Below are 25454 nucleotides of genomic sequence, written 5' to 3' on the forward strand. Positions count from 1 at the left end.
CAAAATCAATAGCTACCCATACATGGTCATTCTCTGTGGTGGCTCCCTCTTTATGGAAAGGCTTCCTACTCTTCCAGCCTTCCATAAATGATGAAAAACTGAATTATTCAAGAGGGCTTTTTACTAAGTTGAGAGGACTGAACTGTAAGGAAGTAGTCTCAAGAGATCCATCAGTAAAGGGATAATGCAGGGCCACAAACATCACTACTATTGCTGTAAACAGTGAGGGACCATAGACTTCACTGCTATTGCTGTAAATGGTGAGGGCCATAGACTTCACTATTGCTGTAAGTTTGATCCTACTGGGTACTTCCTAGTTGTTTAATATGTCAGTCATGGAATTTGCCTATGCTCTGTTTCAAGATTGTTAAATCTTTAAACCTTTCCCCTCCATTCTTTCTTGTTCTTTAAATCTTGCAGATTGCATGTATGTACCCATTGCATATATATTGAAATGTCTTGATATTGATTGTACTGACTCACACTATGTAATCCACCTTAAATCTCAGAGAAAGGCAGACTATAAATGACATAAATAAATAACATTAAATTTTTAATAATAATTCAGTCACACAGATTAATTTCATTGCTGTACAACCTTAAACAGAATTATATCCTTCTAAACCCTTTGAAATAAATGGGCTTAGAAATGTGTAACTCTTCTTAGGATAGCACTGTTAGTAGCCACAGTCATTTGAGAAAGGTCTGGTGTGGTGGTCAGTAGGTATGTTCATTAGTGTATTGGGCTAGGATTGGAAATACATTCAAATCCATGACGCTCAATGGGTAATGCTTGGCTAGTCAACACACACAGCCTAATTTACCTCACAGGATTTTTGTGGGGATAAAATGAAGGAGGGGGAAAGTCTTACCCTTAAGACTTACCCTTGGAAAAAGGGTAAGAGAAAAATGTGATGCTTCTATAAGAGAGAGAAGTGGGTAAAGGTACTGATGTTTTAAATATTTCTTTTATAAAAAATTAAATGTTCTATAAAGAGAGTGCTAATTCTTAGACATCTTTCAAATCTGCTCGTTCAGGGTAGTATTTTCTTTCACATATGCATCAACTCAAGGATTTCTTGACAGATATTTATTTAGTATTGTGTGGCAAAATACAACATTGGAAATGGAGCTTTTAAAAATGAGAATAAAAACCAATCCTCTCCATTGTATTTTATTGCAAATAAATATTATAAAAGGATACTGTCTGTAAGACAAAAGTTTGTTTAAAACTGTCCAGGGATCTCAAAAGAATAACAGGAGGAGTAAGAATAGCCTTACTCTAGCATGCTGATACCTATGCAGGAGTTGTTGTCTTTTCAGCAGCTTTATTTCTTCTTGAGGGCCTAATACTTTGTAGCACTATTCACCCAGACCTTTTTTTAAAAAATCTATTGATGTGAATATTTTGGCCAGAAGATACCTGTGTCCAGAGAAATAAGTTGGAGGAGCAGCTTTGACTCAGTGGTAAAACATTTGCTTTGCTTGCAGAAGATCCCAGGTTCAATCCTCGGCATCTCGGGTTAAAAGTATCAGGTAGAAGATAATGTGAAAAACTTCAACCTGAGTCATTGGAGAGCTGGTGCCAGCCAGAGTAGATGACAATACCGACCTTGATAGAGCAATTAATGCAGGTTTATATGTTCAGATCTTTAGAATTCTTTTACTTTAGAGAAAGAAAATCCTTAGAAAAGTGACTGAAACGGATGTGGTTTGAAATGTACACTGGTTCATTTTAGGGTTGCCTTTTCAATAACCAGGTTCTTAAAATTCTACCTTGATGAGACAGAATATAGAGTTAATAGGGAATTAATCTCAAGGGTGTTTGGTTTGCATGCAAACAACAAGGAGAAATGGCTTGACTTAATCATAGTAAATGCTAAAGTGCTTTACTGGTTCTGGAACATGCAGCAATGAGCTAAGCAAAAACTAAGGGATTTAACACGGACTGTGAGAAACAAAGCAGTTAAAATGTCCTGCAGTTATATTGTTGCCATATTTCAGTCTAAAGGGAGTATAAAGATACTTTTCTTCCTGTATATTCAATTGGCTAGCGGATGTCATCTCTAAAGATGTGTTTGATTGAATCCCAGATGCTCATTGCATAACAAAAGCTTTATATGGAAAAAAAGGATGTTCTTGGCTTTGGCAGGGGTGAGTTTATAGGAGAGAGTATTTAAAAGATTCCCATATTTGTATCTTTCTTGCGGAAATTGTTAATGACAGCCATAAATATTTCATCAGACACTTTGTAGGTGGCTTTATTATTTTGAGAAAATACATACAACTATGGAGGAGTAGCTGCGTGGACTTTTGGAAAAATGACATACTTGCATCTTTTTGTTATAAACTTTAAACCATTCTTGAAAATGAGCATAGTTCTGAGACTCATTTTTTGCAGTTTTTAATGGGATCTTGTCCATCTGCCTAAGCCAGTGGTTGCAGAGGCTCTTGGGGCTATGTTCAATGGAGCATAGTCTGCTCACAGGAGATGGTGGCTGGGTATAATAGGTATTATGGTTGCACTACATAAACTGGGAGTACCTCCAAGGTTGCAAAAAAGTCCATCAGCCCCTTAAAGACTAACAATGTTTATTTCAATATGAGCTGTTATGAGTTACAGCTCACTAGATAGGTATGGGAAGGAAAATCGTACTGAGAAATCTTATAGGGAAGGTTGTGGGGGAGATCAAATAGATAAGCAAATAGTTCAAGTGAAAATTAACTGGTACAAGCTTATAGTCTGATAAAACAGGTTAAGAACAGTGAACTAAAATTTCTAAAAAGTGGCTCCTGTGAAGCCATTAGAAATCTTAGTGACTAAGGAAATGTCTCTGCTTAACCCCAGATTGACATGTAGTATTTGATATTTTATGAGTTCTAATTCAACACTTTCACACTGTATATTCCCTTTGATTTTGGGGGTGGGGTAGGATAGTGAGTTTTAGGACAGTAATACTATGTCCAGCGAAATGAAAATTCACCCCTCCCCTGGTTTCTGAAAGTGTTGTTAATGTTCAGTTTTTGTTCATTGGTTCTTCCCCTCTCCAAGAATACACCAAACACTTAATCCTTCACATGTTGTAGAACTCCATTTCTCAACATCTAACCATCATACCTCATTGGGTCCACTTATTTTACCACCCCTTAAAGCAGTTCCTACAATATCATCTCCATCTCTGGATTCTAAACAGGGTTTACCATAAATATGGTGCATAGATGAGGAAGAATGTATGATAAAATGGTTGCTGGTATCCTCTTAGAGACTGGAACATGTGAGGAGCAGTTGAATGAAGACAACCATTTAGCTGAGGATGGGGCTATATTTGGTTTTAATCTAGTTGTAGCTTGTACCAGGATCTGGTCTGGTGACCAAATGTAGCTGCCTTTCAGTTGTCTTCTCTCTCTTTCCCATCTTAGTCTGAATCTGCTGTCTTTCTTCTTAGCCAGGCTCTCAGGCCTCTATCAGGAAAGCCAGCTGTGACGGACTCAACTTCAGATGCTGAGATTTCCAGTCAGTGAGCTATGATTGACATGTTTCCTCCCCCCCCCCACGCCCCAATGTGGCTAGCCTGAAATGGCAGTTGGGGATGGAATGTTGGGGAAGCTGGCAGTTGGAGCTGGAGACTAAACAAGAGAGTGAAAGAGGGTTGGAGCCTGGCTTTAGACCAGAGAGGGTCAGCCAGAGAATCCTCTGTGAGAGGAAATAATGTTTGTGAAACACTTTTAGTCCTAGGATTAAAGTGGGGGAAACCAGCACTAGGTCCTACTTAGACTCAAGAGATCTGGGGATTATAGAGGGCCAAGGAAGTGGGTAGAGAGGAGTCAGTGCCAGGAACAGGGTTATAGCTTATAACTATAACACCTGCCCAGTATCTAGGAAGGGTTTGTCTCAGTGGAGCACCCTAAGGTCTGGAGAGGAGGGAAAGTTGTGCTGTGTTTGTGTTTGAGTATATAGAGTGTAACATCTGTGAAGCAGTGTCAACCTCTGAAAGAAGCCAGCAACCTAGTGTTATACCAAGTGTTTTGTGCCTCACACCAGTGAAGTTCCTGTACAAAAACCTTTCTGTTTCTTTAGTTCAAACACCTGCCTATCTGCCTTTTGACTTTAACCTATTGTAAATAAACCTTCTGTTACCTTTTGAACCTCCCCAAGCCTTGTGTGCCAGTTTCTGCTAAAGGGAAGCGCAAACCCCTGATCTGTTCCCTACTAAGACTTGGCTGGGTAACCATTTTTAATAATCCTTAAGGGTGGGACAAGAAGGAAAGTTGAAACTTACAATCAACCACGCTACCAGAGGCTTCCCAGCCCAGTATACAGCTTCACAAGCTTAAAGAGGAGAAGTTTTACCTCAGGGTAGGGGAAGGTCAGCCTAAGCCTGAGTTGGACATGGGTTTGTGGCACCAGCAAGCAAGAATCTAACTTTTTGGGATGAGGGAGCCTGTCACTACTTGGGGCTCCTTGATTCCAGTGGGGGTTTTCTGATGTAGACAGATAGATAGATTTATTGATGTATGATCAAGTAATGTGTCACCAAGCTATTTGTCTAACTAATGTATTGTTTCAAACAGATACAAATTTTGTCTTGGGTAATGCCCAGATAGTGGATTGGCCTATTGTATACAGCAATGATGGATTTTGCAAGCTCTCAGGATACCACAGAGCAGAAGTTATGCAAAAAAGCAGCACCTGCAGGTATTTCAGTGTAGTTTTACTTTCTGTTCAATAATGTGTAATATTGCTATGGTCATGTTGAAGCAAAATAAAGCAATCTGTTTATCCCATTTTTGAGTTTACTATCCCATTGGCTGAATATATCAGTTGCAATTTGTGACAGAGAGTTTAGGAGTCAGGACTGCTTCTAGAGCAAAAGTGTTTAGAGTGCTGGGGAGGCAAACTCACCATGCTTAACACCAGCAAACAACATGGGAAGGATGCGGATCCCTAATTGGATTCCCTAGGAAGAGGGAATGATCTTTAAAGCACTAAAAAATAAAATAAAAGAGGAAATGGTGTAAGCTAATAATTATTAGAAAATCCTATAGAAAATATTTCAAGAAGGCTGTTCTTCAGGGGGAATTATTTATTATTATTAATAAACTAGACTCATTATTAAGGCATGTAAATCCTAGTAAGGCCAAAATTACACATATATTGTGCAGTGCTGAAAGACTGAAACATGTCCAGGGGCAGCTCCAGGGATTTTGGCGCCCGTGGCTACCCCCACGCACGCACACACAGACTGCGTGCACGCACCCCCCGTACTGCATGATGATGTCACTGCGTGATGACGTCATCACTCAGCAAGTGCGCCATTGGCCGGCCGGTGGCTGGGACGGCATGTGGAGGCTGCCTGCGCTCCCAGTCTGGCGCGGCAGGTGGCTGGGGAGGTTCCGTATGCCGCCCCAGACGCCTGCCACACCTGGCCCGCGGCTGCTGTGCCCAGCCACGGGCATGTCTCGGTGGTGGGGGCGGCGCGGGGCTGGCAAGCCAGCTCTGCAGTACGCACCTCCGCCCCTGCCCCCCCCTCCGCACCCCCTCCGGCACCCCAGTGCTCAAGGTAGGGGCCGGACCTGCCTCAATGGGTGCACCGACCCTGAACACGTCTCTAAATCAGTGTTCCTGCATAGCCACTTGCTAGTCCAGAAACTTATTACCGCCACATTTAAAATGGTCTTTTATTTTTTGTGCAGTGGGAGTAGGGTGAAAATTGACTTAAGTTGACACATGTGAATTGGGCAGTAGAGTACTTTAAACCAGTTTAAAATCCATTTTGTGAGTGTCATATATATTATTTTGAACATCTTTTCATTTACTTGGCAGTTTTATGTACGGAGAGCTGACGGACAAAGAAACCATTGACAAAGTTCGACAAACATTTGAGAACTACGAGATGAACTCCTTTGAAATCTTGATGTACAAAAAGAACAGTAAGCTGACTTTTACATTCATTTTTCAATAGGGCAGAGTCAAAATAGAAATACAAACAGGAAAATGCAAAATAGAAATGCAAACAGGCAAGCAAACACCTGACAAAACATTATCACTATTACAGGAATGGCACAGGTTTTTTTAAAAAAATTCATTGGTCATTAATAGGCTTCTAGTGAAGTGAATTATGAGAATTATAACTTTACTTGGCATACGGGAATAGGATTGCTACTAATGACATAACTGGGAGCAGTGGCTGTAGTAAATGGCTTTCATACTGAGTGTTTACTAGAATGCCTTTGGCTGTGGATTTATACACACCAAGCTAGCACAACTTGTGACTTCGTGAGCCAACAAGTTGAACTGAGTTTACCAAGCATGCTCTGATTACCCCTACCCCGTCACCTCTGGGTTTCCTAAGGAACACTTAGAATGGAATAGGAGTAGCTGTTGAATTTGGAAATGGTGGATATGTAGTAGTAGTAGGGGTGCTAGAAATGTTAATGTTGAGTTATGTGTCTACTTAGAATCTTTGGTTGTTTGATTACTGTTTCAGTGAGTTATGTGTCTACTAAGAATCTTTGGTTGTTTGATTACTGTTTCAGAACTGCACAAGGGTTTTTTTTTGATAGAGCTGCATATTTTGTGACTTTGTGCAAAACTGTGCAATGGGGACCCACTGCTCAAATGTGTGGCTTAGTAGTATATGCTTTGCATGCAAAAGGTCTAAATTTCAATCCCTGCAAGCCCCATTAATGAGTATCAGGTAACAGAAAATATTTTTCTCTGCCTGAGACCCTTAAGAGCTGGTGCCATCTAGTTCTCAACTAGATGGGCCAATGTTTTGACTTGGTGTAATGGTGGCATCATACATTCTTGTTTTTGCCTTTCCAAAAACACATTGGATCCTTTGGGTAGGGAGAAGTGCTTGAGAGGGCAAATAAGAGTGGAGCTCACCAATTCTTTAAACCAAATTCCCCTCCCCAAGCTGCTCCCTAGGAACAAGAGCCACTGGAATTTTCTAACAACAAAGCCTCAGAAATGATTGCCAGGTTGTAGTGGTAAATGTTAACAATGCAATGTGATCATCTTTAGAGTGTGATTCCCGCATTAAACATTCTTACAAGCCTCATTGTGCAGGAATTAATGTGCAACCTTCATGTAGATTGTTGTGGTGATCATTCATGCAGGATTTCATCTTGTAGGAAATGTGCTGCTTCATATGCTGAAAAGTTTTCCATGTTGGAGTTAGGAAAAACAGCACTGAGAAACAGTACTATTGGCGTGAATTTCCTGGCATGTGGGAATGCTCTTGTTCCCCACATGCTTAGATTCAAGCTTCTCCCTTGGTCTTTGCAATGCAAAGTGGTCGGATACTACACAGTTCACAGATTATTTCAATGTAATTGCTCTGAACCCATTAATAATAATAAAACTGCTTGGATTAATTTAGGAGACCAAAGTAACTCATCCAGTGAAAACTAATCTCCAATTAATCTATATATATATGGTAGATAGATTTACTCAGATGTTAGCACAGCTGAGGTGAAATGGGGAACTGTGATCCACTCCTAAATCGCATTAAAGCTCAGTCATTGCTATTTTGCCAGACCATGAGTAAAGGAAAATAAGTGTTATGAGACTCTTCCAAGTGCCTCGATTTTGAGGCACTGATATGGTTTTTCCCTAAATCAGTATTGACTCTAACAGAGGAAGGGACGGGACAGGATAGGATGGATTGGGATGAGACAGGATAAGACAAGCAGGCCAGAACTGTGGAAGATTAGAATCTTGCTGGAGTGCTTCAGTAGGGAGAGAACATGACGTGTGGATGGGAACACCAGATTATAGGACCACCTGGCTATACAGGTTGGTTTCCATCTGCCAATCCATCTTTATCCTAAATGATGCTTTTAAGATACAACCTTAATACCACCCTCTCAGAAATAAGGGGAAGAATTAGTGTTGTGCTAAAGTTGGAAAACCATCTATTAGCAGATCTAGCAATAGGTGTTCAAGCTGAGAATTTCTGCAACTTGAAAATAGAATGCTTTTCTCTCCCCTTCCTTTTCAAGAAAGGCGTCCATTTATAATGTAAGGGGTATGTAACATAAAAGATGATTGGGTATTGCCAAGGTGCAGAATGCTCCCGTTGACCTAAAACAATGTTCCTCAAACATCACACATTTCACTTAATCCTTTCCACATTGCCTTCTATGTCAAAACCCTTTATATGTTGTAGAAGACAGAAGGGAAGGGGCATATTCTAGGGTATACGGTTAATTCAGAAGTAATACTAGCAAAGCCTTTTGGGTCTCACTGTTATCTTGATAAATGAACAGTGCACTGGAGCACATGCCAAATGTGCCTGGACAGTAGTGGTGGGCAGGCTGTCTTTCAGAGAATCTTATTCACTATAACTGATCTTCCCTGGAGAACCGAGGGCCCCCGGTGTACTCTGAAGCACAGGCTGGAAATCATTAATCTAAAAGGCTGCTGAAGGAGAGGAAAAATCTGGGGTATTCCACACAGTCAAGTCAACTCAGTGTTCAAAATACTTTCCTTACTCTTCCAAGTTCCACACAGTGAAAGGCTGCTTTTTGTGATGTGTGGAATTTTATTTCTGTGCAAGCCCTGGCCTGGCCTTTTAGCCTCCCCTTTATTCCTCTCCTCACTGATTGGCTGAATACCAATGTCCAACCATTCCCTCCCTTTCCTTCTCCTTTCACTCTTCCCCTTTAGCTTTCCTTATTGAAAAAAAAGTTAATATTGTTCTATGTAGTGCGTTCATACTTACCTTGACAGTATGAAGTAATTTGCCAAAGTCTGCTCACCAGCACAAGCTGTGGAAGACAACATTTTCTACATCAATCTCCATTTTTTCTGTTTTGTTGTCCAATATTTTTCCGAGGCCCTCTTTTTTATTATATAACAGCAATGTATAACATTGTTACATTGCAAACAACTTCTTCCCATTTTTAAGTTCATTTTCTTTTAAAAAATTATCCAAATTGCAATTAATTTAAAGGAAGACAGGTGCTTTTTGCTGCACATGTGCTCTGTCTGTTCCTTAACTCTCATTTCTCATATGATTCTAAACATGGTGTTTACAGGCATGCGTGATTCGCTGGTGTTGTCACTCAAACATTCCTGATGGGCTCAATATGAACATGTGATTGTCCAACCATGAAACTGAATCTCTGGGCAGTAAAAATGTGAAATATCTCAACTAGAACAGCATAACCCCCTCTAACATCCAAACATTATAACATTATAATGTATGTGCAAATCCCCACCCCCTGCAAAGGAGATGCCTACACTGATGAAAATGTTAATATCATTGGCTTTCCCCAGAAAGCTTGAATCAACAGCGCATTTTTCTAAGTGCAAGTACAAAATTACAGTAGCTGAAACTGGATCTGGTCCTTACGGACCGAATACTCAGAAAACTGGTTGTACATTGAGCATGCAGAAAAGCCCTAAGCCTCAGCCTTCCAGTGTAAATAGCTCCATCAAGTGGCCATGAGAGAGAATCAGATTTATCTCAGGCATGCCCCTGACCAGAAGTTTTGGCCTTGGCATTCCACAGGCCTATTAAGTCCCTTATAGGTTACCAAAGGATTAACATGCCTTTACAAAAACCAAGTAATGTTTCTCAGTGTATCACTGCCCTGATTGCCATCTTTTATTTATCTTCAGTTTGTTCCTTTCCTGCTTATTATAGTACAGCCTAAGGTGCTATTCCTTATGAGACAGGATTCTGCTTGAAGCAATCCTGGAGCACAAAGCAGTCAATGCCAGGCTTTAGCCAGGAATGTCAGCTGGATAATATAAGCCTGGTTCAGTCATTCTGATTTTGGCACTCCATAATGGGAGAATACACTATCATTGATCTTCCTGATAAGTGTGGTTTTCTATAAACAAAGCAACATGCATATATTCCAGCTTTGGTATGTGTGAATTTATTCCCTGAAAAAATCTGGCCTTCTGATTGTGCATGCTGAAGTTGGAAAAACTTGTGTTGCCCTATTCACACAAAATGATGACTACATGTATTGAGAGAAATACACTTAGCAATATCTCCCCTCAAGCCCAGTTGGATTACCAAAACTGTAACCACTGAACAGGGCTACTGAACAAACGTTATTTTGTTCGATTCAGTGATGTACACTGGATGTGAAGTTTTCACACTGTATTTAAAATACCTACTTTTTGTGGCAACTAAGCAGATGTTAAACAGACTACAGTTACTGAGGGAGCTATTTATGGTGCAGCTGGACTGATTTGAAGCTAAGGGCCAATTCACTCAGCACAAGTGGCATGCTGAAAATATGGGGAAAATTCATTTTTGGTGAGCAGAGTGCCAGGGCATGGCAAAGCAGGAGTGATGGCTTTGTCTCACTCACTCAAGTGTAAGCTGCTGAAATAGAGTTAATTTGTGATACAACATCCAAAGATCCTGAGGTGGTTGGGGACTTGTGATGCCATTGCAGGCTGCTTTGCCAGAGGATGGTCTTTGTATGGATCCACTTAAACCATGTTTCTAGAGCACCATTTTGGACACAATAATAATGCTTAGTTACAGTTCCACAGTACTTTAAACCCTCTTATGGTAATGTCAGTGATCCTTAAGCTTTGTAAGGTGAGCCAGTATAATGTTTTCTTATAGTGAAAGACTGAAAAAGCAATGGCTTAGTGCACTGAAGGTCACCTTCTTAGGTTATGTTGGCAAATGGGAAGCCACTGCAATACTGTTACTTCCTATGTCATTGGGTTAACTTTAGAGGCCCAGGATCATATGGTAGGACTCAGGGCCAGCAACCACCTCCAGCGCTGAGGCACTGGAGGGGGCGCTGGGGTGAAAGTGCATGCTGCAGAGCTGGCGGCAGCAGCATGCGGGCGGCTGAGCAGGAGGGATGGTGTCACGGGCTGGGCCAGCCCAAGCAGGGTGGTTCAGGTCCAAACCTTAATGCCAGAGTCTGAGGGGAGTTCCAAGAGCAAAAGCCAGGTCAAACCGGTGGTCAGAGCACGAGATAATGCCAGGAGTGAGTCCAGAGTCCAAGAGCAAGGTCAGGTATAATCCAAGGACATTTACCGGTAGTGTCAGGTCCAAAAGCAGGCACGGGCAAGGAACACGGCGTGGTTGCAAGCAGTAGACACATTACTTCCATGCCTGGCTGTCACTCCTGGCTGGTTTTTATAGCCAGGCATGGTTTTCAGCCAGCTGCTGGGGCTCCATCCTGATGTTACTCATCATCACTCTCCAGCAGCTGGCGTTGGCTCAGGAGACGAGCACTGCACCGTCTCTCCTGCAGTTCCAGTCTCTGGCGCTGTCTCTGGCGCTCTCTAGGCGTGGTGAACCTGGTGGGGTGGAAGCCTCTGGCTGGGCTTCCCCTGTGGTGCTGGCAGTCCCTGACTGAGCCTCCCTTGTGGAAGTTCCTGGCTGAGCTTCCCCCATGGTATTGGGGCTAGAAGGTGCTGGTGTCTCAGCTGCTGGCCATAGGCTGTGATCAGCCAGCAGCTGCTGCTCCTGATTGCCAGCTTCTGCTGAGTCAGGGCTAGGGCTGGCTACACAGAACTCTTCTTCTCCTGAGGAGTCCTGGCTGGCTACACGAGGCTCCTCACCTCCGGAGGAGACCTCACTCTCAGACTGGGCCATGACAGATGGGAAGTCACCCGCATGCTGCCCCTGCCACGCCTGGCCCACAGCTACTGCAGCCTCCCAGCCCTCCCACACTGCCGCTTCAGCCAGCATGCACCCCTGGCCAGGAGCAGCAGCCATGGGCCAGGCGTGGGAGGCGTCCAGGGTGGCGCATGGAGCAATGGAGCAGGAGGGCTGGGAGGACGCACGTGCATCTCCCCAGCCACCCACTGTGCCTGGTTGGGAACGCATGCCAGTGGCGGCAGTGCAGGGCAGTCTGAGTGGGCAGCCCTCCTGCCCAGCCGCCCGCCACCCTGCAGTCTGGGTGCATATGCGTGTGCGAGGGGGCAAGAGCAGACCTGAAGCTACCCCCCCCCCCGGCCTCAGATGCCAGAAACCCTGACGCCAGCCCTGGTAGGACCAAAGGTGCAGCTTCACCCAATGCCTGCATTGTCCTTCCTGGAAACTGGAGCAGTGCTTATGTAGGGTTTATCTGCAGGATATAAGTAAAAGCCATATTTTTGTAGTAGGCTTTTGGGGTTTACTGTATGAATTATGTCATTTAATGACTAAACTGTTTTGTAAGCTTTAGATCCCTGTTTTTATTTGTTTTTATATGTTTTATTATTGTAAGAAACGTTGAGGATCCAGGTGGTTGAAAAGGTGGGCTAATAATAAATAAAATAAAAATAATCAACAAATATAGGCTTAGTGTACCTCTAATTCAATAACTCATCTGAAGAACTTATTTTGAGAAGATGGGAAAAGCATAAGGAAACCCATGAGATATCCCTGTCTTTTTTTATTTGACTGCTGTTTTAAAAGTGTATAAAAAAGAGCTAGATAATCTATACATCTTATCAAAATAGCTCTTGGGCTGAAAACTACTTCTGTTCTTTTAATCGCTTTTCAGTTTTCCAGTACAACAGAGCAAAGCCTTATGATTCTCCTTCAGGGAGTGAAATGGAATTTTTTTCATCTTAACATGTAAAACATTGACCTATCGACCCATTACCAGCTAGCCTGCAAATGGGGCCAGTGGCAGAAAAGGCAGAGGTGGCAGCTTTTAAGACACTGGAAATAGCATCCTTGGGTCTATCAGCATCATCACACTATGTGGAGTGCTCTGCCTGTGAGGCATTATTCAGATCTCACCTCTGGTGTGAAGGCACTAGATGGCCCTTCTGAGCAAGCCAATCTCCTTTTCCTAAATGCACTACAAAGCTCAAAATACAGGCAGAACTGTTATAAAGTGCTTTAAGCTCTTGGAAGTGTTGTATAAATGCTAAGACTATGGTGGGACTATGGTGGTAGTGATCACTATTGGCAAAATACCAGTCATTTTGACAAACAAGGGGGATGTGGAAGGAGAGCTGGCCAGAATCCATCAGAGCTGCAATGTACTTCTGAGCAGTCAGTTCTCTAAACTGTTCCCTGCCCCTAGTGACCCCAGGGACTAGCTTTTGAGAATCAAGTGTGTTTCTATTTCCATACTTCTGTGCTTTATTCTGTTTGAGCCTACTAGAGCATTACAGAATATTGGTATTTTGCACTCTGTGCAAGCACGGAAATTGATTGCAGGTGCAGAATTTCAATTTCTTTTGTTTTTTAAAAGCAAGTTTCTAGTCCTTATAGGCTGAAATGTGGTTAAATCTGAGGCTGAGGAGCTGACTACGATTTCCAGGAATCAGAAGGCCGAGTCCTTTTCTTCTTTCCCATAACTAGCAAAGGTGAAATATGTTATGTAACATAAGCAGGAGATAAACAGCATAATTAATACATGTTGTTCAGACTTGTCTTTTCTCAGAGCCGAAATTAGGTTATTTCAGTGCAGAGTTCGCATTAGTTTTGCAGATTATGCAGGTCCTGTTAGGTGAGTACAGTATCCACTGGGGCCAAAGTGCTTCCCACAAATGTTTTTCAGCAGCTGTATTCTATGACCTGAGTTGTAAATTTGTGCATATGGCTATGGATAGATGATAGCTTTCAGGGAAAGTTAACAGAGTATTAGTTGTCTTGTATAGATTCCTATTTTTGTCCTGTTCTAGTGTCTGATGACACACGTTTTGCAGGTATTTGAAATACTAAAAATGTTTGCATGCATTCTCTGTAACATTGGTACCAACATAGGGTGGGATTCCAACATAAGAGACTCTGACACCCCTGAGGAAAACTTACTTCATTCCTTGTGCCCTGCCATTGTCATTGATCCTCAGAACCAAGAGCGGTGCTAATCCTCCTGAATACTAACCAAATGTAAATAAAAGCACATGAAGCTGCTTTATCATACCATTAGCCCATCAGTGTCAGTATTGTCTAAGACTAGTAGAGGCTCTCCGGTGTCTCAGGAAGATCTTTTAAACTAGAGATGCTGGGGATTGAACCTGGGGCTTTGTACATCACAGGAAATTTTTAGAGCATGATCCTGGTACAATAGCACCTTAAAGACCAACTAGATTTCCAAGGTATGAGCTTTCAAGAATCAAAGCTACCTTTGACAGATGCCTGATATCTGACAAAGGGAGCTTTGACTCAGAATATCATACCTTGGAAACATGGTTTCCTGGATCTTGCTCTTCATCGACAGACCAACACGGCTATCCACCTGAAAGTATCTTCAAGGAAATTTTTACAAACCGAGTACACAAGTTTCCTTTCAGGCAGGGAATAGTGACTTCCTAAGAAGAAGTCATCCTTCTTTGGATCCTAGAATTTTGAAAGATCAAGGAAAGGGGATGCCAATTAGAGCACTATAGAAAGAAATCAGGCAAAACTGCTACTTTCAGCACTATCAGTAGGATTTTTGATAGTTTTATGCAGTGAATTAATATAATTATGTGTTCTGAATTAGAATGTAAATATGCATTTTCACATTTCAAATCAGATTCAGGATGTCCAGGATATTTACCTCTCAATAGATCCTTGTATACCAGAAACACTGGCCCCCAGACTTACCTCGGGGAGCTGGTTTCAGACCACAGGGGTGAGAAGGGCGAGGAGTATGGCAGCCACCATGTTCCCTGGGGATGGCGAGGCTCCTTGCAGCCTCCATAAGTTTTCCTGTGCCACCACAGTTCAAATCCCAGGCCAGCCAGTCAAGGTGGGCTGGCCTGGGTGGCACAGGGCAGGGAGAGAGTGATGAACCTGAGAGGTGAGGTTCCCTCTCAAGTTTTCTGCCAGCACTGGGGGGGGGGGCACTAGCCATCCCCTCTGCACTTGGTGTGCAGCCTGCTTCCCACCCAGCTTCCCCTTGAGATTTTCCTGTTGGGGCTCTGTTTGCAGTGTGCTGTTTTGGGACTATGGGTCGGTTGCAGTTAGTTATGAGTACATGCAGGAGTTGGTTGTACTTGCTTTTCTTTTATCACAACTTTGGAGTAGGTGGTTTGGGCATTGGTCACAAAGCCATTTGGGGGAAACAAGACCTGGGAGCTTAGTTTTCCTATTATGGGGATCCCCTTAAGGGGTCTAGGGAGTGAGGCATGGCAGGTGCATGCCCAGCTCAGGGGCTGTCGGGTCCGCCTCACTCCCAGGTGGCAGGGGATCCACACAGAGGTGTCTGCCCACATGGTATCCCACTAACTGTCATCCCATGGTTCCCCCCTCAGCAGAAGTCTGAGGGGGTGGGGAGTCATCAGCTGGCAGGTGGGTCAGCCAATGCAGCCAATGCTCCATGAGCTGAAAATCAATAAAGCTGCGGCCTCTTTCAACTCCATCATGGTTGTCTAGTGTGTTCTGTCACCTTGTCCCTTGCCGCTCCTTCCCCATCAATACTGGCCTGCATTCAAAGCCAATTTGCAAATGTGGCAGAATCACCTGGTATAGCCTTTTCTGGACCGTAATATTCACTATAAGTAAGGAATGGGACCATACAGAAAAAGAAACCAAGTTGGTCCATCAAGGAAACTGATGGACAAGAGCTGTTTTCTTTGATATGCTAATTTTATGTGGGCATGGAGGCGTCTTCTGAATGTGCAGAGATTTCAAACAAAAAGGCCCTCCCTTACTTAAAATTTAAAGAGGCCATGCAGAAAAAATGTCACCTAATTTAATTGTATTTATAAATTGGCCATTAGGATTTGAAACTCTGGCTAGTTTACATGCAATATATGAAGAAGAAATAGAGATGCCAGTTTATCTCAACTGGTGGATACAGAACCGAAAAGGCAGCCGAGCTTTCTTGACCTATCTCACACTGCAATCCTAAGCAGAGTTATACCCTTCTAAACCCATTGACTTTAGCGGGCTTAGAAGAGTGTAAGAGAGGATTGCACTGTGAAATCTTTTTTACTGTTCTGCAGCTATCTTAACCTTGCTCTCAGGGGCAAATGAAGTGATTCAGGGGCTCTGGGCAGGTCCAGGATGGGGCTCCAGAATCAATGCCATCCTACTGCTGGCTTCCTGCTGGGTCCAAGCAAAGGATGATCCTTGCCCCTGTCAAGTGGGTGGGAGCAGCAGCCACTGCTGTAAGCCTGCTGTCTGAGCCCCAGACAGAGTGAGCATGAGTAGTGACAGGAACCTGTTCTCCTTTCTCCTCTTCTTTTTTTTGGTTAGCCCCCCCCCCCCATCATGGGGCCCTGGGAAGCTTCCCTTGTTGCCTGTTGGCAAAAATTGGCCTGCTTGCTCCTTCTCTTTGGTTGCAAAAGAGCTAATTCTGCTCATGGCTTTCTTGTAAAGCTGTATGGTCAGCATGTTATACAGATCTTATGTGGCTGACCAGCTTTTCCATGTTGTTTTTCCTCCAGGGACACCTGTTTGGTTCTTTGTGAAAATAGCTCCCATTCGAAATGAACAGGATAAAGTGGTTTTATTTCTTTGCACTTTCAGTGACATTACAGCTTTCAAACAGCCTATTGAAGATGATTCCTGCAAAGGTTTGTTATTTGTTTTATACTGATGCATATTTTTCTTTGTTTTTAATTTCAAAAAATGTCCATGTATTCCCATTTTCTTGAAATTTTTAGTTTATCATTAGAATTGTTAAGAATGAGAATGAAGTGCATGCAGATACACTGTGCTTATATTTGGAGTGCGTTGAGCTCCACTCCATCTACAGCTGCACCCAACAGTGGCTTGAGCTGCAGCAATTAAGAGGTTATAATGTATAATCACCAGGTTGTACAAAGCTTTTCATGCTAATTTCTGCAAACTTAGCTGCTATGGCAGATGCTGGAGCTGGATAAAAAGCTGGGAGCAATAAATAAAAGAGCATAATAGTTTTAAAGTTAACTATCCCTTCTGTGTATGTAGGAAGGTCTAAGGTCAGCTATCTCTCACCTGGCTAGGTTCTAGTCCTGCTGTGATAGATCCTATGCATGCGATTCCTGATTCAGATCCCAGAGTTCCTGCCAGTATTGTGTAAGAACTATCTTTTTGTTTGTTCATTCTGGTTTGATCACAGTCCCTTCTATCACTGTATTTATAGGTCCTGAATTAACAATATTTTTTATCAGCTTGGTTGCTTTCCTCAGCAAGGTGAGCAAACAAGATTTAGCCTCACTAGGGGATAAATGTAAATAAGACCCATTGATGTGCAATAGTAGAATCTCATACAGTGGTATGGGAACTTTGAGACTTATGCTGTAGTGCTTTGCAGGTAGGAAACTTAAGTTCAGATCCCTGTGGTCATTCTTTAATGTTACTTCAATTTTAAGGCAGTGGTAGTTTTTTAAAAATTCATTTTTACATTTATAGTCCATTTCCTATTCAAAGCTTTTGATGCTATAGCCAGTCATCACCAATATATTTAACTAGTAACAAAGCCCATTGTGGGAAAAAATACAATGGGTTCTAGAAAGGGGAGGGTGGGTAGGTGGGCATTGCCTCCTCCTCCTTGACTGATCCCAGCTGGGTGAAGGTGGGGGGCAGACATTGCCATTTACTCCATTCCTGATCCCGGCTGGGTAAAGGGGAGGCGAGCATTGCCACCTGCTCTGCTATTTATCCCAGCTGGGTGAAGGGTGGGTGGGCATTGCCTCCTGCTCCACACCTGATTCTGGCTGGGTGAAGGGGTGGGTGGGCATTGCCACCTGCTCTACTCCTGATCCCAGCTGGGTGAAGGGGGGCAGGAATTGTCTACTGCTCTGCACCTGATTCTGTCCGTGTGAAGGGGGATGGGTATTGCTGCCTGCTCCACATCTGATTCTGACTGGGTGAAGTGGGGGTGGGCACTGCCTCTTGCTCCACTCCTGATCCCAAGTGGGTTAAGAGGGGAGTGGGCATTGCCTCCTGCTCCGTGCCTGATCCTGGCCAGGTGATGGCAGGGGCAGGCATTGCCACCTACCTTGCTCCTGATCCCAGCTAGGTGATGGTGGAGGTGGGTATTGCCACCTGCTCTGCTCCCGATCCCAGCTGGGTGATGGCAGGTGGTGGGCATTGCCCCATGCTCCACTCCTGATCCCAGCTGGGTAAAGGCATTGGTGGGCATTGCAACCTGCTCCGCTCCTGATCCCAGCTGGGCGATGGCAGGGAGCAAGCATTGCTGCCTGCTCTATACCTGATCCCGGCCTGGGCTTCCCACCATGGAGCGCTTTCAGAGGGACAGGCTGCCTCTTCTGGGCTTCCCTCCACAGTAGTGCCCTCTGGAGGCACACCAGTGTAGGAAGTGAGTTGTCTGGAACACGGTTAGCCTTTTATATAGTAGAATTCTCAACTCAGCCATATCTGATGATGCTTAACTCTTGAGACTGAACCTGTGAATGGACAAGACAGATCTTTCTGCAAACTTGAAAAATGTCCCAGATTTGCAGAAAAATTTGAAATCTCTCTCTCTCTCTCTCTCTCTCTCTCTGATTTTTTTTTAAAAAAACCCAAATGTGAGAAGACGCACCTGTACCTTTGAGAAATGGATGTCCTCAGTGGCCACTTCAGTTCTCCCAGTGTTCTAGATTTGGTTTCTGTCAGTAAAAGGCAGGGGGATGGGGGAGTGCCCATTTCAAGGATGCTTTGGCCTTTGAGGGAGTACTGATCAGGCACAGGCCTGGCAACAACCACTGGGTGACTTGTTACCATGTGACCAGCATGACTCACCAGGCACAGCTGTTTCCTACTGTTCAGTAGCAGCCACTCTACAAAAGCCAATGTGGTGCAGGGGTTAGAATTTTTGACCAGGACTTCAAATCCCCATTTTATCATGGAAACTCACTGGGTGATCCTGGGCCAGTTACACATTCTTAGCCTCACTTACTTCACAGGCTGCGGCAGACTGGCCATTAAGAGCACCAAGATGACTCCCAGTGAGACAGTGGCTCCCCTTAACTAGGCTGATGGCATCTCCTCCTACACCAGAGCCAGACCAGCTGTGAGATAAAAAAGGCTGATCTGGTCCACCCAAGCCATGCACAAGGTGTGGGTGGTGGCTCCCATCTCAGCTGCAGAGCCCTACACACTTCCTCTGCCCCTGACTTGTTGACAGCCACTTCCCCCAATGGCAGTGCCTCCAAGGTGGGCTGCTATTGTGTTTGTGCTGTTTCCAGCCACAGTGAATTGGCCCTAGAGCCTGGCAGCTCCTCCAAGCTTGCAGACTCTGTTGGGGGTGGGGGGTATGGCAATATCTTGCCTCGGAGTGTGTGTGTGTGTGTGTGTAGGGGTGCAGTGACTCCAAGTCTGGGACAAGATGAGTGAGATGGAGCCTGGCCTGCCTGAGCCCTACACAAGGAAAGGTGGGAGAAAGCAGTGAGGCAAAGGGGCAGTGCCTGCTTGGCTCATTTGATTCCTGTGTGCAGTGAAGGAGATGCCCAGCCTGCCTCCATGAGCCCCTGCACATGGCAAAAGGGGTGCCTAGCTGGCCAAAAAAAGGAGGTGCCTGGTCCATGCAAAAACCCAGCCCACGTGAAGAATGTTCAAGAAGAGGGAGACAGTTCCTGGTCCACTCAAGGCCTGCATGATATCAGAATAGTGGCACCTGGTGAATTGGTTAGCTACCTTTTCCTCCATCCCTCCCCACTTTGGGAGAGCAGGGCAGGGTCAGGTAGACTACTGCATCTTTTATCCTCCTTCCTTTGGCAAGGGTAGAGCTAGGGAAAGCTGGGAGAATGACCCCTGCTCACAGGGTTGTTCTGAAAATAAAATGGAGGAGAGGAGAATGACATCAGCTGCTTCTGGTCCCCACTGTGCCCCTCACAAGTCCTTGCAGGTTCCCTTTTATGCAACTGTGACCAGCCTGGCAATCATCACCACACAACTGTGTTGTAGTTTTCCCAGGCAGAGGGTGCCAGAGGTAGATAATGGGGGAAGACTGAAGATGGGGAGGAGATAAGGGTAGGTTGGCTGGTGGGTGGGAAGGAGAAAAGGAAGCAAGAAAAGGGGTCTATGGGGGCTTTTAGGGAAGGAAAGAGGAAATAGTTGGGGGACGGGGAAATGAGATACGTCTCCCCACAAGTCCTTGTGGGTTCCTGCTTGTGAAATACAGGAAGCAATAAAATACAGTCAGAAAGACAATAGATAGAGCATGGCTCCCCAATGTGGCACCATGAGGTATTATGGTACTCACAAGTACTTCCTCTGGGACCTGCCAGACTTCTCAGAAAGTGCTTTTTATTGGCTGTTCCCACTCAAATTTTCTGCAGCTGCAATAGCAGCCATAGAATCTGGTGGATCAGGGGGACTGGAGCACTTCGGTTTTCTTTAGTTACTGTTTGATTTCATCCCCCCTTCATGCTTTCCTTCTTTTCTCCCCTCTTCTCATTCTCACCCCCCCCATTTCCTTTGTTTCTTTTTATTCCCTTTCTGTGATTCTTTTGCAAACTAAGGAGGGATGTATTCTGTTTGGCTCCACTTCCTGTAGAAGCCATTTTGGGGCAGCGCTTACTACCCCCTCTCAAAATTCCAAAGGTGCCACCATGCTTGTGACCTCTAAGTTCAATAGTTCCTTAGTTGCTAACGATTATTTCCAGCATGGCAAATACTTTTTAAAAGAGCTGTTTTCATTAGCTTTCTAAAATATTAAGAGAGCAGATTATGTAGGACTCCTTATTACAAAGTATCTCCCTGGGCTTCTTTTAAGGTAGGAGGGATAGAAAAATGTAACCAAAAAATAAAAGGTACATGAGATGCTACCACTGATACCTCCCAATATTTTAAGGTCTTTTGCTTGGTAAATGCACCAAACCCCATCTTAACTGCCTATGTGTGCCACTGTGTTATTTCACTGTGGTCTGCTCAGGGTGCCAAAGCTGGATGTTATAATTTTGATTCTTCTTTGAATATTCTATTATTTGTCCATGTCCACGCATATCCAGAATAGAGATGGGCACGAACAGAAAAAAACCCCAAACATGATGTTTGTTGTTCATTGCCATCCATGAACAGGGACTCATGAACATGTTTGTGGTTGGCTGTTCGTGGGGGTCAGGAGGCTCTCCTCCAGCCATCATCCAAGTCAAGATCCCTACTGCACCACTCCCAGAAACCTTACCTGAGCAAGCAGCAGGAAAGGTATCAATAGTAAATAACAGCTTGGCCCCAGAGCCTGGCAGCAGCCCTGGAACCTGAAGGGGTAGATCCATGTCCCACCACACACAAAGAAAATTCAAGCTCCAATGCACTCTCCCTGCCTTTCTATCAAAATGCCAACAGCAGCTGTCTCTCTCCCTCTCCACTGTCTGCAGAGACTAGGCAGAGCTGGGAGCCTCCCCTCCCCCATGGTCTTTGCTTTCTTGTAACAAATTTGGAGCTCCACACTTGAAAGGAAGACCTGCCTATCAAGATAATTAGGGTTAGATTGGGTTTTCCAGGGCAACAGCAGGAGTTCAGACAGAGTTCAGACAATCCCTGCCTAAGTTGCCAAGGGAATTGATTGCAGGTGCCAGACTGTCTGGCGTGACGAACAGCAATGAGCAAGGCTTGCAACGACCACCTGTTCGTTTAGAATGGGGCCTCATGAACAGCTTGTTCACGAACAGCAGATTGGGCTGTTCGTGGGTTTTTTTGGTTCGTATTGCTGTTCATGCCCATCTCTAATCCAGAACTGGACACAGTAATCTGCCCAAGTCGAGTAGACTTCCTGTGTTATAGCTGTGATTACTATTACTGCAGCCAAAAATGACAAATTTCCTAAGCTGGAGAGGGGCCATGTGATAGAGCATCTGTTCTGTATGCAGAAGGTCCCAGGTTTGATCTCCAACATCTTCAGTAAAAGAATCAAGCAATAGGCAATGTGAGAGATTTCTGCTTGAGACATGAAGAACTACTGCCAGCCAGAATAGACAGTGATGACCTTGAGAAGTGAATAGTAGCTCTGTTCACATGTGAATGGATGTACATCCTGTATGTACATGTGTACACTTGTTTGAATTCACTTTGCAAATGAAATTAGGTACCAGTACCTGGATAAATGAGTAGTTAAATCACATATTAACTGTAGATGAATTGAACATAACATGAAAATTACTCAATTCACATTATAAAGAAAAACCAAGTGTACACTGTAGATGGACTGTATTCATGTGTTCATGATGACTTCAAACCTAACAAATGATTGCACAACATGTATGCTTGGCATTAGTGGGAGATAAACAAAACCACAAAATTGACTAGTCACCTGGTGGCTCAGTTCAGACATTTCACAAAACCATGGCTTAATTAAATTAATTATGATGAGTATGCTTGTGTGGATACAGGCCAGTTAGCTAGCTCCCTCAAACAAGGACCTGAAGCTAGGATCTGAACTTGGTTTATTAACTACAGTTACTCTACGTATGGTTTCATGTGATGTCTGTTTGCACATGTATTGAGAGGCACACCACCTCCTCCCAGGAGTCCCCCTGAGTGAGAATTCCCCCACCTCTTTCTCCACCTCTTTCTCTTTTCCCCGATTTGAACTAAGCTGTTATCTAAAGATGGTATTGAGAGACAGATGAAATAATACAAAGTGCTGGGGAATCTATTACAAAGTGCTGGGGAATCTATCATCTACTGATGCTATGAATATTAAGGTGAAAAGAAATTATTGAGCCTTTGTACTTCATAAGTTTCTAATTGTAGGTTCCATTTGTTATACAAATTATGGAATTGGTTCATTTTTAAAAGCTACCTAATTTATATAATCACTTTGTAAATTAAAAAAAATGTGATTTTAAGTAGATCTGCTTTAGAAAAGAAAGCATCAAATAAAGGACCTTTTAAATAGTTCGCACACAAAGTGAGAATGCTGAACTCTGAAGTAGTAAAAAACAATGGCTTCTCCCGTAATATACCAACAGAACTACCAGAGAGAAAACTCTCGGGAGAAATCAACCACAACCTTGTAACTTATCACAATTATTTCAAAAGTGCAATGTGCTATAATCATACATCAAATTCATATCCAATAAATATATATCCATATACAATCATTCATATACATATACAAGAATAACCCAAACAAGACGGGCAATAAAGTCCAAAGAGAATCTCCTTCAGTATATAACTTCTTATCGGCAGCTGTGCATTCACTTGCCGCCAACAGTCTGGGTGATGGAGGGAAGGAACGCTTTATAAGAATCATAGCGGAAAATGACGCCCCTGAGGAAGTGGAGGCACGAAATCTGGGTTTTTGAGCCGGCCCAAGATAGGGCGTGGAACTGTATTCCATCCGTTCCGTTTTCTGCCGTTTAAAGGATAAGAAAAAGAGAAAAGAAGACACATCACTGAAAAAGATCTCTCTCTGGCCTTTATTGCCATTCCCAGTTGGGTTACTTCCATACATGCATATGAGCGTTTACAAGAAGGCAAAAGAAGTTATATACTGAAGGAGATTCTCTTTGGACTTTATTGCCCGTCTTGTTTGGGTTATTCTTGTATATGTATATGAATGATTGTATATGGATATATATTTATTGGATATGAATTTGATGTATGATTATAGCACATTGCACTTTTGAAATAATTGTGATAAGTTACAAGGTTGTGGTTGATTTCTCCCGAGAGTTTTCTCTCTGGTAGTTCTGTTGGAACTCTGAAGTAGGGCAAGAAGAATTCTAGGGTAAAACTTTAGCTTCATATTGTTTGCTCCTTCCTAATGCTGTTTACCTCTTCTTGGTGTCCCTCACATGCCTTTTGTACAACCTAATTGCATCTTGAGGATGTGTGTGGTGAATACATGGACACATATAGCTGCCTTATATTGAAATCAGACCATTGGTCTATCAAGGTCAGTAATCTCTGTTCTGGCTAGTAACAGGTCTCTTAGGTCTTTCACGTCATCTCCTACCTGATCCATTTTAACTGGAGATTGCTCAGATTGAACCGGGGACCTTCTGCATACAAAGAAGATGATCTGCCACTGAGCCACAGCCATTTCCTCACTGAGCCACGGCTCGTCCCTAAGGCCTAGGGATCCAGGCTTAAAGGAAGTTACAGGATCAGAGGCTATCAGATGTTAACAGGGCTAGTTGTCCAATGATCTGACTCTGTATAAGACAGTATCAAATACTCTGATCTGAATTTGGAATTCATGGCCTTAGTTTGGAGACATGTTTAATGATCTGTGCGCTTTTTATTAATTTAAATGCAGTTTGGGCTGAGTGATGGTTGTTCATGCTTTCAGTTTTGATCAGCTGTTCACTGTCACAGTTAACTGGAACTCTTAAGACTTAGATCAGCTGTTAGATGATTTTGAGGCTAACTAGCCAAAGAGATATTGTGGTGACACTGGTGAGGAGATTGGTATTGATTAGTGCTGATTAGGGGGTTGAAAACAGGCTTTATCTCAGGTTATACATTCTGCATGTGATATTTGGTAATACATTTTTGAATTTTATGTTGTTTGGATCCATAAAAGAGTTTAAGAATTTGTGCTCACCTTATGGAATTTGGGACATTTTTTTTCTTTAATGAATTGCCTGCTTTATGACATATTAGAAACTGCCAAATGCCAAAGTGCTTTGAAAGCTGCGAGTTTCAAAAGCAGTCTTGAATACTTCCTTCTTTTAATCTCATCCTACTGCTAAAAAGTATTTTCCAAATGAAATGTTTTCCTATTATTTGCATTCTTTCCTGTAGTCTCCAAGTCCATTGCATTTTCATCCGTCTTTACTGGCTAATGAGAATAATCAGTCCTTGTCTGTTTTGTGTGTAAGGCAGACAGCTCTGTCTCTCCTCAGGTTTCTACAGTGATGTGTGGTAATAAGATTAAGAGGATGTAAACATGGATGTTTGCATCCTAAGGTGCAATGGGACATCTTCAAACCATGTTCCATTATAGATGTTACTGATTTTGCCCTTCCCTCTGGTTTACTTCTATTTTGTCTTGCTGTTCTGCCTGCACAATGACAATACTTATTCTTATTTCTGATTTGTTCTATAATTTTTGCTCTTTCTCTTCCCTAAGGACTGCTAGTACTAGTTAGACTGTTGAAAGAGAGCATTTAGATTTTTTTTCAGATAGAAACTCACTGCAAGTATTGCCCTGTGCTTGAAACCATGCAGGATACAAAGCACGAATCCCTCTGTATAGTTTTAGAAATAACTTCACATCACAATTTTCTGAAAGTTTTGATAGGGTTTGTATTTAAATGGTGTAGTTAAACACATTTGTGGTACTGAAAATTTTGCTGCAACTAACAAGAGTCCACACAACACAATTCTGTCACCCAGACAAGGCATCTTACACAAGAATGCCTGAGTGAAGAGAAATGCAGTGTTAGCTGGGGAAACATCAGAGACAGAGTAGAAGGCTTCATCACTTTCATCGCTCTACAAGGAGGTGGGAACTCGCTCAGAGGGTTTGTTAATTTTCCCTTCCCTCTTCTCCCTTCACCTCCTGGGTCAGGGGAGGCAAAGAAGAAATAAACAAATCGTCCAAGGAGCAATCTCCGGGCTCTTTGTAGAGAGGTGAAAGTGACGAAGTCTTCTGCTCCGTCTCCTATGTTTCCAGGCTAACATTGCATCTCTCTTCACTCGAGC

The 25454-nt window shown here is 43.3% G+C and overlaps 1 protein-coding gene across 1 annotated transcript in view; it reads left to right on the plus strand.

Annotated features, from left to right (window-relative positions):
* Nucleotides 1–25454, plus strand: part of KCNH1 (potassium voltage-gated channel subfamily H member 1) — a 402220-nt gene that overhangs the window by 22490 nt on the left and 354276 nt on the right. Inside the window, exons 2-4 of the mRNA XM_054982129.1 lie at nt 4573–4696; nt 5825–5931; nt 16316–16444. Of these exons, the coding sequence (XP_054838104.1) occupies nt 4573–4696; nt 5825–5931; nt 16316–16444 (360 nt within the window). The remainder of the gene's footprint in view (nt 1–4572; nt 4697–5824; nt 5932–16315; nt 16445–25454) is intronic.

The sequence above is a fragment of the Eublepharis macularius genome, chromosome 1 (assembly GCF_028583425.1).
Source record: "Eublepharis macularius isolate TG4126 chromosome 1, MPM_Emac_v1.0, whole genome shotgun sequence".
NCBI lineage: Eukaryota > Metazoa > Chordata > Lepidosauria > Squamata > Eublepharidae > Eublepharis > Eublepharis macularius.